This window comes from Lemur catta, chromosome 2, assembly GCF_020740605.2.
Source record: "Lemur catta isolate mLemCat1 chromosome 2, mLemCat1.pri, whole genome shotgun sequence".
NCBI lineage: Eukaryota > Metazoa > Chordata > Mammalia > Primates > Lemuridae > Lemur > Lemur catta.
Genome location: NC_059129.1, coordinates 55,652,937 through 55,667,870, shown reverse-complemented (window position 1 = coordinate 55,667,870; position 14,934 = coordinate 55,652,937). Strand labels below are relative to the sequence as shown.

The 14,934-nt window shown below is 34.0% G+C and overlaps 1 protein-coding gene across 2 annotated transcripts in view; it reads right to left on the bottom strand.

The window, feature by feature from the left end:
• The window catches only part of LOC123632925 (CD2 associated protein), a 125,215-nt gene that overhangs the window by 36,666 nt on the left and 73,615 nt on the right, over positions 1-14,934 (bottom strand). For both annotated transcript variants that reach the window (XM_045543705.1, XM_045543704.1), the window contains exons 7-11: positions 13,503-13,581; positions 12,990-13,084; positions 11,257-11,361; positions 9,477-9,513; positions 7,931-7,993 (exon numbers count right to left, since the gene is read on the bottom strand). In XM_045543705.1, the coding sequence (XP_045399661.1) occupies positions 7,931-7,993; positions 9,477-9,513; positions 11,257-11,361; positions 12,990-13,084; positions 13,503-13,581 (379 nt within the window). The remainder of the gene's footprint in view (positions 1-7,930; positions 7,994-9,476; positions 9,514-11,256; positions 11,362-12,989; positions 13,085-13,502; positions 13,582-14,934) is intronic.

Below are 14,934 nucleotides of genomic sequence, written 5' to 3'. Positions count from 1 at the left end.
TAATAGAAGCTAAGGGTAATGTAGTCAAGAAAGACTTGTTTTGAGAAGACAACATTGTAAGCTAGATTTTATTTTCCCTAATTTCAATAGGAAGCCTTCAAACATACTGATGTGCCATGTGTCATATATATCACACATATACATCTATATGTATGACACATACATACATTTTATTTATGTCCACATGATAAATTCTGAAACCCTTATCACTACTTGAAATCATTTTATAAGCAGGGCAAGATATAAACAAACAGTTAAACACATTCCTTGTCATAGCATTGAATGGCCTTTCATGACCTAGAAAAGTGGTTCCCAACTTTGTCTTCAGATTAGAATCACCTGGGGAGCTTTAAAAATATTAATACCTACATCCTACCCTACAAAAATTCTGGAGGATCTAGACACTGGTATATTGAAACGGTACCCAGGTAATTCTATTATACAGCTAGGATTGAGAACAACTATAGAAAAATATATCTTTCCAGCGTCCTCAACAGCTCCTCCTACGCACCTATAGCAACTTCTTAAATATATATATTCACTCTTTTCATATGCTTTTTGTGACCTGAAATCACCTTCACTTCTACAGTTAACAGATTTGAATGCTCATTTTCTAAGGATCTCCACAACCACAAAATCCTCATTACTGTGGATATTAACTATTTATTGAACTATAGTAGCAATTGTCAGAATATCACTTTGAAAAACAAAAAATTTTTTAAAACTCTTCCTAGTAACCGGCAAAAGCCAGTTGCCTCATAAAAACATACTGAGTGATTTTACAATACTGAGTATTTAATATCTGGATAAAAGTCTGTTTAATATATGAGTAAGTACAATAAATAAAGAAATATGATTCATTACTTAAGAGGTCAATATTATTTTTAGATTTGAGCTGGAGGAACATATTACAGATATCAAAGTGTTCTTTGTAGAACATTAGAGGTAAGTATCATTTCCTTTTTAGTAAGCACAATATATACAAAATACGATTAAGCCCTGCCACAGCTCTCAACTCAGAGTCTACACACTACAGTTTGTGTCACAGGTAAAAAGGCACTTGAGTTCAGTACTTCCAATAAAATATGCCTTTAAATCAGTCTTAAACATGCTGATCTTGATCTTAATTCTACACCAAAATATACTGTATTATACCAAGGTTCCAGAAAACATGACAAAAGAATTTTTTGGACACTCATCTCCAATCAATGTGTAATATGAAAATTACTTCATATTTGTTTAAGAATCTATGGTCAGCATGAGTTGGAAAATCTACACTATTCTATTACATCTTAATTTTGATAGTTTTTATTCTTTATAACTTTGGCAGGCCTTTTGTTGACTCCTAGGAAAAGTGTACTTACTCCTAAGCAAAGATACAAAGTGGATACCTCAAGACTTCCATTTCAGGCATTTTGTTGAATTATGTACCAAGGCCTACTATTTCATCAACTTAGAATTCAACGTAAGGCAAAAATACCTTTCAAGAATAAAGGGGATATAAAATACTTTCAAACAAAAAAAAAAGTTCCACCTTTAAGGAAGTCTAAAAAAAAATAATAGGTATTTAGGCAGAAAATATGAAATGCAAACAAATCCAAGAACAAAGAAAGCAATAAATGTGAATAAATCCAAACAAATACTGACTGGGAATTAGCAGTATACAGATGGTGGCTGAACTCATGAGCCTTCAAACACACATACACATACATATAGTCTCATGTATAATTAATGAATTCCTAGTACGTGATTATAACTTCCCCAAAACAGTAACTTGATGCCCTTTAATGTCAGGCTAAAACCTACACATATGCAGAGGTAAGAAAACCTCAAGAAGAAATATCCACCAGCACAACTTTCCCTTCTCATTCTGCTCATTAGGAACCCAGCATGCCATTAGTAGCATATCCCCTGCTTGCTTACTCCCTGCTTGGAAGGGTGTATTATCTGGTTATGTTCTACTTATAAATCAACTGAAAAATAAGAAAGCAGATTCTGTTACCACTTCAATAACAGAAAGTCAGAAAGTAATGCTCCTAAAGCAAAGTGGGCACAGATTCACTGCGTCCACCAGTAAAAGTGCGGAAACAGACTGGCTTCCAGCACAATTTTATGCTCTTCCTGTGGGTATAATGGGGGTGAAGGAAAGTGGTGGACATGACACATAGATAAGCTTTTGTTACATCCTCTCCTATACATTTATATGTCTCCCTACCTGGCACTCCAAAATAAATGAGTTCCTCCCTTCCTATTACATGTACATCTCCATACCAAAGATATGATGAGTATCTTACTGAAAGGTATATATAAAAAACATTTCCTAGAAAGCAGAATAACTTGTGCTCCAAAGTGTTGATATTATTACTTTCCTGGGACACAGCACACCAGCATTCTAGGTACTTATGGGAAAACAGGGACCAGAATTGCTAAGCAGGTTTGAGAAAACCCACATGGTTGTTTCGGGCAGCGAGTAGACAGTGAGAGTTTAACCACCATTCTAAAGATTTAGAAAAGTATCTCATGATACAATGGGAAATCACTTAAGAGTTGAGAGTAAATGGAGTGATTGGTTTCATGGTTTCCAGTAGCTCTCCGCCCCCCCTCAACAAAACAGAGCTTTTCAAAGGGTATCTTTTGTGATCAGAGAGAGAGAAAAATCATGAACACATGTACAAATGGAAAATGCTATATTTCATTGTCAGAAGGCTTAAGACTCCTTAAATTTGTCCTAGCCATGGTTTGAAAAAGCTCCCTCTCTTGACCATGGCAACAAGGGTAGAATTTTGATATTTTTACTTAAAACAATTTACCAATATTTAATATTCAGATTTGACATTGGCTCTCTTCCAATGCATATATCCAAATGTCGCTAGCAAAATACTGCCATTTTTCCTATTCCTTGTACCTGGATCTATTAAAGGCATGTCAGTTAATAAGGAGAACATTTTGAAAATATTTAGAATTGTTTCCCTCGTGCCTTATCTTGTACTAACTGTTAAAAAAAAGTTCTCATATTTCCACACTTAAACTTCAAAACTAATACTTTATATTAAGTTTTTAAATCATTCCAATGTAGAGTTTTGGTGTTTTTAATGAGATTTAAAAATGGAAAAAATGCCTTTTATATTTACTCACATATTTACCATTTCTGGCATTCTTCATAACTTTGAGTAAGTAGTTCCAACTGCCCATTTAGTAACATATTCCTTCTGCCAAAAATAACTTGAACACTTTCTGTAACACAGTTCTACTGGCAATAATCTACTCTCAGATTTTCTTTGTGTGAAAGCTTTTATTTTGGGTCCATTTATGAAAGACATTTTTGTTAGGTAGGGAACTGTAAATTGACAGTTATTTTCTTCCAGGTTTTAAGCTTTTCTCTTTATCATAGGTTTGCATCAAATTTATTAAGATGTGCCATAAAGTGGTTTCCTTTGTATTTCTTCTGCTTCGGGTTCATTGAACTTCTTGGATTGTTAGATTTAACATCTTCACCATATCTGAAAATATTTCAGCCATTATTTCTTCAAATATTCTTTGTGTCCGTACTATCTCACCTTTCCATCAATACTCCAATTACACATAAGTAAGACCACTTGATATGGTTACTCACATAACCAATATTCTATTTACTTTTTCCTATACATTTTGGATAGTTTTTATTGCTATGTCTTCAAGCTCACTAATACTTTCTTCTGCAGTCTCCAATCTGCTAGACATTCCATTCAGTGTTTTTCACTTCAGATGCTAAATTCTTCATCTCTAACAGTTCAATTAAGGTCTTTCTTATATCTTCCAGTTCTTATACCATCATGTTCATGTTTCTTCTACCTTTTTAAACACGGGAAATATTTATAATAGCTGTTTTGACGTCCTTGCTTACTATTAATATTAATATTTCCACCATTTCTGTCATTTCTGGCTGTTTCTATTGACTTATTTTTCTCCTGATTATTGGTTGCTATTTTCCTGCTTCTTTTCCATCCAACATTGGAATGGATGTTGTGAATTTTACACTTGAGTACAAGATTTTGTTATATACTTTTAAATTATGTTGAAATTGTTCTGTAATTAATTGGCTCTGTTTCCAAGGTAGATGCAGAGAAGCCTTTAGTCTAAGGTGATAGACCCTTTCATGGACTCTACCCAATGCCCTATATGTTATCAGGTTTTTCTACTCTGGCTCTTGGGAACATGAACTATTTGTGAGTTAGAAACATTACTTTATCGTTTTCAGTAGTTATTTTTCCAGCTATCGAAGTTTCCTTTCACATATATATAGATCAGCACTCAGTCAAAGCCTCACAGTAAGCCATCTACAGATCTCTGAGTGCTCTCTGTGCAGTTCCCTCCACTCTGGCATTCTGCCCTACAAATTGTAGCTGCCTTGGCTCCCTAAACTCCTGTCTCTGTGTCCTCAACTCTGCAGGAGAACAGGCTCTCTCTAGCTTCCTCCTTCTTGATGCCTGTAAACTGCTTGTAGGAAATAAGCTGGAGTAATTATAGGGCTCACTTCATTGGTTTCCCTTCTCTCAGTGATCAGTCCTATGCTGCCTAATGTCCAATGTCTGAAAACCACTGTTTTAGATATATGTGCGCGTGTGTGTGTGTGTGTGTGTGTGTGTGTGTGTGTGTGTGTGTGTGTGTGTGTGTGTGTGTGTCTGTGTGTACAGAGAAAGAGAGAGACAGAGAGTCCAATTTTCTAGTTGTTTAACTGAGGAGTGTAAATTCTGTTCCTCTTACCCCATCATGGCCAGGACTTTGAACAGTAATAAAAATGCACCACCTTCCATTTTATTTATATGATCAACAACTGATTTCAGGGAATGTGAGAAGTCACTATCTGAATTTTAACAAAACTGCTCCCTAATTAGTGGAGGGCACTATTTAAAAAAAAAAAATCATGATGTAGCTAATTAAGCCAGCAATATTCTTCTTACATTTGATTCTAAATATCCTGATGAGATGAGTTTTTCAGGTTAAGACAGATATATAATCAACTACTAAAGTAAATTGATCCAAGACTCATACCTAGCAATAACTAGATCACAAAGGACTAATAGGAGACTAAGAAATATTTCTATTAAGTATAAACTGTTTTTGCAACATAAATATATAAAAAATTCTTAAATGTAAAAAAAAAAAGGAGAATATAAAAAACTTCCATGCTGAGCACAGTCCGTGAGAAAGAGATGAAGCTATGAATGTACATGACATATTCAGGGGATAGAGAGTGGCTGCTGCATTTAGTGAATAACAAAGGTAGAAGATGATACCAAAAATGTAATTTGGGGGTCAGTTACTAGAGGGCCTCATATTTGGACTATTTATTTTTATCTGAGAAATGAGAGTCATTTCAACAAATGGTGCTAAATCAACTAGACATCCACACACAGAAAAAAACATGAACCTAGACAATGACCTTACACCTTCACAAAAATTAACTCAAAATGAATCACAGACCTAAATGTAAAACACAAAACTATAAAAATCTTAAAACATAGAAAAAAATCTAGATGGCCTTGGGTATGACAATGACTTTTTAGATAAAACACCGAAGGTATAATTCATAAAAAAAAAATAATTGATAAGGTGGACTTCTATAAAACTAACAACTTCTCCTCTGCAAAGAAGACAAGCCACGGACTGGGAGAAAATGTCTGCAAAAGACACATCTGATAAAGGACTATTATCCAAAATATACCAAGAACTCTTTAACCTCGACAAGAAGAAAATGAACAACCTGATTAAAATATGGACAAAAACCTAGACACTTCACCGAAAACGATATATAGATGACAAGCCCATGAAAAGGTGTTCAACATCATATGTCATTAGGAATTGCAAATTCAAACAACGAGAGACTACTACACACCTAGTAGAATGGCCAAAATAAAAAACACTGATAATAACAAATGCTGGCAAGAATGTAGAATAATAGAAACAACAGAAACTCTCATTCATTGCTGATGGGAATGCAAAATGGGAATATAGCCACTTTGGAAGACAGTTTGAAAGTTGTTTACGAAACTAAATGCACTCTTACCATATGATCCAGCAATCCCCTCCTTGGGTATTTACTCAAATGAACTGAAAATGTGTCCACACAAAAACTTACACACACTTATAGAAGCTTTCTTTGTAACTGTCAAAACTTGGAAGCAATGAAGATATCTCTCAGTAAGTGGGTGGATAAATAAACTGGTGAATAAAAACAATAGAGCATAATTTCGTGCTATAAACAAATGAGCTACCAAGCTCTGTGAAAAGACATGGAGAAATTTTAAATGCATACCTAATTAAATGAAAGAAACCAATCTCAAAAGGCTGTATACTGTGTGATTCCAATTATATGAAATTCTGGAAAAGGCAAAACTATGGAGACAGTAAAAATAATAATGGTTGCCAAGGGTTAGAGGGAAGGGATAGATGAATAGGAAGAGCCCAGTGAAACTGTTCTGTATGATACTGCAATGGTGGATATATGTCATCATACATTTGTCAAAACCATAGAATATACACCACCAAGAGGGAACCCTAGGTCGGGCGCGGTGGCTCACGCCTGTAATCCTAGCACTCTGGGAGGCCGAGGCAGGCGGATTGCTTGAGCTCAGGAGTTCGAGACCAGCCTGAGCAAGAGCGAGACCACATCTCTACTAAAAGTAGAAAGAAATTATATGGACAGCTAAAAATATATATAGAAAAAATTAGCCGGGCATGGTGGCACATGCCTGTAGTCCCAGCTACTCGGGAGGCTGAGGCAGGAGGATTGCTTGAGTCCAGGACTTTGAGGTTGCTGTGAGCTAGGATGATGCCACGGCACTCACTCTAGCCAGGGCAACAGAGTGAGACTCTGTCTCAAAAAAAAAAAAAAAAAAGAGGGAACCCTAAACTATGGACTTGTGGTGATAATGATGTGTCAATGCAGGCTTACTGACTGTAACAAATTTACCACTCTAGTGTGGGATGTTAATAGTGGGAGAGATGATGCCTGTGTGGGGACAGGAGATATACAGGAACTCTCTGTGCTTTTAGCTCAATTTGTTATGAACCTAAAACTACTCTAAAAAATAGTCTATTTAAAAAAAAAAAAAAAAAAGAAGGCGACACGGATGCCAATGTGAAGTATAAGCCAGACAAGGAGCTAAAGTGAGAGAAATCAGTTAACAGGATACAGTACTTTAGCCAAGACAGGCACAGGTTAGACTACAACACTGGCAGTAGAAACAAAAGCAATTCTAAAACAGTATTCAAGTTTTGGGATATATACAAGCTAATCTATTAGAGACAACCATTGAAGAGAAGAACTTATATTCTCCAATTAAACAACAAAATGAGTAATGTTTTTAACAAAATATATATGGTACACCTTGGAATAACCTTCCAAGTTTACATGACAAATACATGCTGTGAGACTAAATAATACACAGTTATTTCCATGTTTAAGTAATAACCCACTCTTATACATTCTAAGGAATTTTTTAAAAACTGAAACACACTGGTCTGATGGTAGTGGGTTATCAGAACTTAATTAACATTAGTGTCACTAAAGTTGTTATATAACCCCCCACTGCTAAATTTGACTGCCTTTAAAAAAAAAGAAAAAAAATGAAAAAATGAAAAAAAAACTGAAACACTATAAAAATAATAAAATTTAATGCTTAGTTTTCCTATACATCATTTGAAATAACTGATTAAACACTACATCCTACTGAAGTAATGATTTAATTTACAATGAATGCTGTTACGAGTAAAAGCTTAATTTCCTATCAATCTTAATAAACTAATTCCTCCCAGAAAACTCTAATCCTTGCAAAATAAATACTAAACATCTATTAAAATTCAGTATAAATGACTCAGTATACAGAGATATTTTTCTTTAAAATGAAAAAATGAATTATTTTTTTGAAAGTGGGAAAATCAGCCTCACCTTTTTCTTCAGACTTTAAGGAAAAATACTTCTTCTCTGCAGCTATAAGCTCAGGCTTTGGAGCTAGGGGAAAAAATACAAGGTTAATACGTTAAAAAAAAAAAAATAGGTTTTACAGCAAAAAGACAATTATACTATCATACTAAAAGGTAAAGGTAGGTTTACAAATATTAATAACATCAAACGAAACCATGGTTTATCAGAAAGAACAATGTACCAAAATCACTAAGCTCAATTTCTAATCCTGGATCTGCCCTAATACTCTAAATAATAACTCTGTGGCCTCAGTTCCTTCTCTGTCAAATTTAGGTGTTAGAGTTCATATCCTTGACCACACCAAAATCTAGAAGTTTCTGTGATGTTCAATGCATTCTATTTTTCCAATGTCCAATATGTGACTCCTGAGTACTTGAAATGTGACTTTTACGACTAAGAAACTGAATTTTTTATTTTATTTAATTTTAATTAATTTTAAAAGTGCCATGTGGCTAGTGGCTACCATATTGAAGATTACAGCTTTATGGTAACGCTCCAACACCAACTTCTAAAAGACTTACTTTTAACTTTTGCTTTCCTTGCTCTTGGGATTAGGTCAGCAAATATAATAAAGCTGAAACCAGGGGAAGAAAAGGACTGGATCATTCTAAAAAAATAGTAAATCTTTTAAGAAATAAAAAAAATTTATTACACTTGTAAAAATCAGATATTTGCTGATAAAATTTATGGAAATAAAGAGCCAAATTATAAAATGTTAACTCTAGAAGGCATCTCTAAGGTACACCATAATTTATTCAACTGTTCAAAATCATCTATTTTGTTTCATCCTTAGCAGGCTCTCTGAAAGAACAGTACATAAATAATTAGTATTTGTTTGATACATAAATAAATGAATTTCATTTGAAAAGGGAGAATCAGTAATTGGCCAGGTCAAAATATTAAGTTTTCTTTTTCTGTTTTCTTTTGAGACAGGGTTTCACTCTATTGCTTAGGCTACAATGCAGTGGCATCATCATAGCTCACTGCAACCTCAAACTCCTGGGCTCAAGCTATACCTCCTGACTCAGTCTCCCAAGGAGCTAAGACTACAGGCAAACACCATCACACCGAGCGAATTTTTCTATTTCTTTGTAGGGATGGAGGGGGCTGTCTCACTATGTTGCTCAGGTTGGTCTTGAACTCCTGACCTCAAGCAATGCTCCTGCCTTGGCCTCCCAAAGTGATAGGATTACAGGCATGAGCCACCGTGCCAGGCCTATTTTCTTTTTTATAAAAAGGTTTAAATTTGATCAATTTTATTAATTCAAAACAACATATAACTAAAGCATCTAAATTATTTTCAAGATCCCTATTTTATACCATTTGTCCTTTTAAAAAAATGACTACTAATGTATATGAATGGAATGCTTGATTTTTATATATTTCTAAAAATTTTTATATACATACTTGTTTTTGCTAATAAAAACTGATGGTTTACATTAGACCAATTAATCATTTTAGATTTTAAAACATTAAAAATAGCTAACCGAATAATGTGCCTCTTACATACCTGGACCCTTAGCAGGAGGTGGTGGTTTCTTTGGTTTCTGTTAAAATAACAACAGTGACAAATGGTTGACTGGTTACATATAAAGACTTATGGCTAAAATAAATTCTGATTATTAATAATCTACATTATGTGCATGTTTCTCTTCATTCCATCCTTGCCAAAAATTATAAAATGCTACCATCCTCAAATTCCACAAGAGGTCACTGACAAAAAACTTATTTCATTAGAACAAATATCCTCCCTGATCAAAAGTCAGTCAAATATTCCAAAAATTATCACTGGATTGGATAACCCTACAAAATCTTAATGAGCAAAAATGTTCTCCCCTGCCTCCCCTCATTTAAGATTCCTAAGCACCATTTTACTCCTTTTTCACAGCTGAGGGTGAAGGACAGGGAGGGAGAAGGAAGGTTTGGCAGGACAAGGAAGATTGAGATCTTGTTTTTTTTTTAAAAAAAAAAAAAGAGTAGCAATAAACAGACTTAGCTTTCACTCTTAATTCTTCAGAACTCTCAAAGGGAAGGTTAAAGACAAAGGCCTGTTCTTTGTCTATTTATAAGCATTCACTCATTTTGAAGACTTAATTTAATACCTTAAAAAAACTGAGACACATTTCTAAGTATATGAATTTGGTTTTTTCCAAATCAAGAATAACTGATAAGCAATAATGTACAAATACATAATAAAAGCAGAAAAAAAAGCATTCCTTAAGAAAAGTATAAATATAAAGCACACAAAGGCTAAGTCAATGCTAAATGCAATCTAGTAAAAGAAAGGCCTTGGAAAGCCTAAGCTTCCATAGAGTAAATCTCCAATAATTTATTTAAATGAAAGATTGCAAAGGTTAGAGAGTCCTGCAGTGGCTTAAATCAAATATGGTAGTCTGTCCTGTTATGTGCTTCTACTAAGTCTCTATCCCTTTATTTTAAAAATTCAATTAGACCCCAATCCATGGGGAAAAGGAGGATCAAGTTGTAGAAAGCCAAAAGACCAAATGATTCAGCCTCACTTTATTCAGAGAAGTGACATAGAAATATTAAATTCTGTAAGGTGGCAAAGACTCTGCTTCTTGCCCTTCCAAAAGCACACTAACAGAGTAATAGTATTATCAATACCTTAAAATAAACTAAACCTTTCAACATTATTAAATAATACAATTTCTCCCAGGAAAGTACTAATTAATCCAACTAGTATGGCCAACCTATATTTAAAAAAAAATTATAAAATAAACAAGGCTATGGCTATTTTTCAGTATACTCAGGAAAGCAGGAATAAAGGCACAGAACTGAAACATTTTCTTTTGGGTTTTTTTTTTTGAGACAGAGTCTCACTCTGTTGCCCGGGCTAGAGTGCCGTGGCATCAGCCTCACTCACTGCAACCTCAAACTCCTGGGCTGGAGCAAGCCTACTGCCTCAGCCTTCTGAGTAGCTGGGACTACAGGCATGCGCCACCATACCTGGCTAATTTTTTCTATATATTTTTAGTTGTCCAGCTAATTTCTTCCTATTTTTTTCAGTAGAGATGGGGTCTCACTCTTGCTCAGGCTGGTCTCGAACTCCCGAGCTCAAACAGGCCTCTCAGAGTGCTAGGATGACAGGAGTGTGCCAGCATGCCCGGCCTGAAACATTTTATTACAATTCAAGTAACTTTTACCTGGATGCATAAATCTGAAACTGCTTCATAAAAATTATTCAATACCAATGGAAAAAACTTGCTTTCCAAATAATACTGGCAGAATGTTTTTTCAAGTATTATCATCACTGAAAAACAAAAGCTTACTGGAAAATCTTTATCCAGTTCATTTATCTGAACAGCAAAATTATCTGGAAATACTCCTTCTTTACCATTAAGTTCACCCTTCCACCAGCCAGCTTCTCCAGTCTCCTAAAAAGCAAAACAAAATAATTAAGATATGAGGACACAGTTTACAACAAAATAGGATAATACTGAACTCCATTACTTTTATAAGAAAAAAACAACCTAAACAGATCATAAAGTCCTCCTAAAAGAATATATTCCCCACATATTACTTTGAGCAGTAGTTACAAAATCTGGTTTAATTTTTTAAAATAAGTCAGTTTTAAAGTTCTATTTACAAGGTTAAAAGTTCTCAAAAGAAGAGGAGAAAGAAGTGGGAGAGAAAAGAAGGTAGAGAAAGATAATATGAATTTCCAAACTATATCTTTACTAACATCCTTAACACTTTATATAGTAAAAATTAATCACATTATTCAGCTGCTTCAAAAATTAACAAGATCTTCTAAGTTTCTTCCAAATATTCTTGCAAGAAAAATTAGATGTTATTCATTCAAACTATATGATTAAAAATTACATACATTTATGAGATTCCTGCTAAATGAATAGATTTTAATTGCTCTTGCCATAAAAACAAAAGTATTACTGACACAATCGATATGTTAATTTGTTTCACTATTATAGTAACCTTTTTACTACCTCTATGTATCCCATATCATGTTATATACTTTTAAGTATACACAATAAAAATTACTTTTAAAAAGTTATCTGGGCCGGGCGCGGTGGCTCACGCCTGTAATACTAGCACTCTGGGAGGCCGAGGCAAGAGGATCGCTCAAGGTCAGGAGTTCGAGACCAGCCTGAGCACGAGCGAGACCCTGGCTCCACCAAAAATAGAAAGAAATCATCTGGACAACTAAAAATATATACAGAAAAAATTAGCCGGGCATGGTGGCACATGCCTGTGGTCCCAGCTACTCAGGAGGCAGTAGGATTGCTTGAGTCCAGGACTTTGAGGTTGCTGTGAGCTAGGCTGATGCCACAGCACTCTAGCCAGGGCAACAGAGCGAGACTCTGTCTCAGGAAAAAAAAAAAAGTTATCTGCACAAAGCAATCTGACAACAAGGTCAATTTAAAACAATGAAAAAATTTTCAAAAATTATTCTATAGGGTTATAGCAAAAACAAAATGCTTATAATTTTCCTATATTATACATAGTTACTGTGGAATTCTGCCCAAACTCAAATACTGCTGGGTTTCTCTATTTTGCCTTAGAATTCAAGTTATATTCAGTTCATTCTTTGAAATAGCTACATCATTTCCCACCTTATGAAGAGTTTCATAACCATTTACATATTGATGAACATTTAGGTTGTTTCCCTATTTTTCCTCTTTTATTTTTGTATTAAAAACAAGGCTCCAAACAGTAGATGGGGTAAAAAATGGAATGAGGTAGAATAGAAGTGAAGGTAAAAACCTAAGAAGATGGGGTTAACAGAGAAAAAAAACAGTCTGATGGTTACAAATAATTCCTAATTTATCAATTATAACAAATACAGACAATAAAAGTTAGCTTAAAAAAAAGAAAAAAAAAAGAACAAGTTTCTGAGCACTTATTATGTGCCAGGTTCTCAGGACCCAGAAACAAACAAGTTAAAGTTCCAGGTCTTCTAGAGCTTACATTCTAGGGGGAAATATAAGACTTTTGAAAAATATTTCTATTTTTTTATTCACTGAAAAACTAAGAAGTAACTTACCTTACTTATCAAATGAATTATATCCCCTTCTTTAAAAGTAAGTTCATCTTCATTAGTACCTTCATAGGCAAATAATGTTCTACAATATTCCTTAGCTGAAATAAAGAATGTAAATAATGTGGCTTATATAAATTGATTCATTCAATAAATACTTCTTAAGCCTCTCTTTTGTGCAACGTACACTAGAAGTTATTAAACTTAATCATTTCTGCAATAATTCATCTTTAAATTTTAAAATTTAAAACTTATAGTCCATACTGTATGTTAAGTAATGTCATTAATTACTCAAAGATTTATTAAGTGCCTGTTATGTTCCTGGTGCAGTTCTAACTGTAAGGGGATACATCAATGAATAAAGTATACCAAAACCCTTGATCTCATGATACTGAGATCTACTAGTATTTAATATTCTGATCAAGTAATACAGTGTAACAAATGCCTTCAACAAGTCTAATAATACATTTGAGTATCTTTCTACTATTCCCAACATGAAATTTTTATTCAAAAACTTACCCTTAATTTTACCTTCAGTGTCTGTTTTTGTTATGTCCACATTCTGAGTTTTGGATCCTACCGACTGTATGATTAAGGGCTATAATAGAAAAGGATGGCATTAACTATTTTAAGTTAGAATAAAGATAACATTTTAAAGTTCCCATTTAGTTTTCCAGCTTTTCCTAATGGTACTTAAAGCTAGGATAATAATGTGACTAAAAACTCAGTAATGAAAAAGATAAAGATCTCAGAAATTCCTTAAATGATAGATCAGAACTACTAATTTTTAAAACCCCTTATCTTAAAGATAATAAACATATTCTGATGCCCTAATATATTATTGTGATTTAATTTTAGAATCTCTAAAATAAAGAATAGCATTTGAGAATTTACTATGTATCAATCTCTGAGGTAAACATTTTATCTACATTATAATGTAATCCTCTTAACTATCTGCACTAAGTAGGCACTATTATTCACCCCCTTTATAGATTAGAAAGCCCACAATAATAGGAATTTAGTAGTAGAGCCTATATTTGAACCCAGAAAGTCTGATTCCAGAAAGTGGGCTCTTAATAGCACCAAATTTAACCTTAAAATGAGATAGAGGAGAAAAAAATACTCTTTATACGTCACTGTTATCTGAATGAAAACATTTATGTAATATTACAACCATTTTAACTAATCTACTAGACATTTTTCCATGTTTATTGACTAAACAAAGTCCTATTATCTAACTTATACTATTGTTTCCTTGAGTTCTGTTCCCAGAAACAACAGTTCATTTGACCTTAGATTTCATTAGTTAAAAATTTGAACACACTGCTAATTTACCTACCACTGTGTTTTCTGTTTTTATGTTCTAATATACTCACTTTAATTGCCCCCCCCATTCTAACCACCATATCTTCTAATATGGTGTCACCGACAGACATAGCAAATGTGCTCCCTACTTTTATTCAGTAATCAAAGCAAGCCTCACAAGGCGATCATATAGGGTAACCCTGAGAATACTCTAATAACAAGTCTGAGTAGTGGACATTATCAATGATGATTGAAAAATTACTAATAGAATCATTACTCAAATAAAGTTATTTAATACAATCATAAGCTTTAGAGTCGGAAGGGGCACAAGATCATCTAGTCTAAGGTCCATAATGCAAGAATTGTTTCTCCAATGGTCCTGCTATATATGGCTGTAGAGCACCATTCCAAACACCTCAAAAATTCCAATCTTTACCTTTAAAACCAAGAATCAATCAGACCCCATAATCTTAACGCCAGACAGCCTCAGGGCTAGAAATGTGTAGGGTAGAAAGTGAAAGTTCTCTTCCTTGAACCCAACCTCCTCTCACTATTACATGAGAAAATATGTAGCAAGCTGGTGGGGAAACCAGAATATCATTTCACTAACCAAAACACTGTCTTATAAATGAAATGTAACTAAACT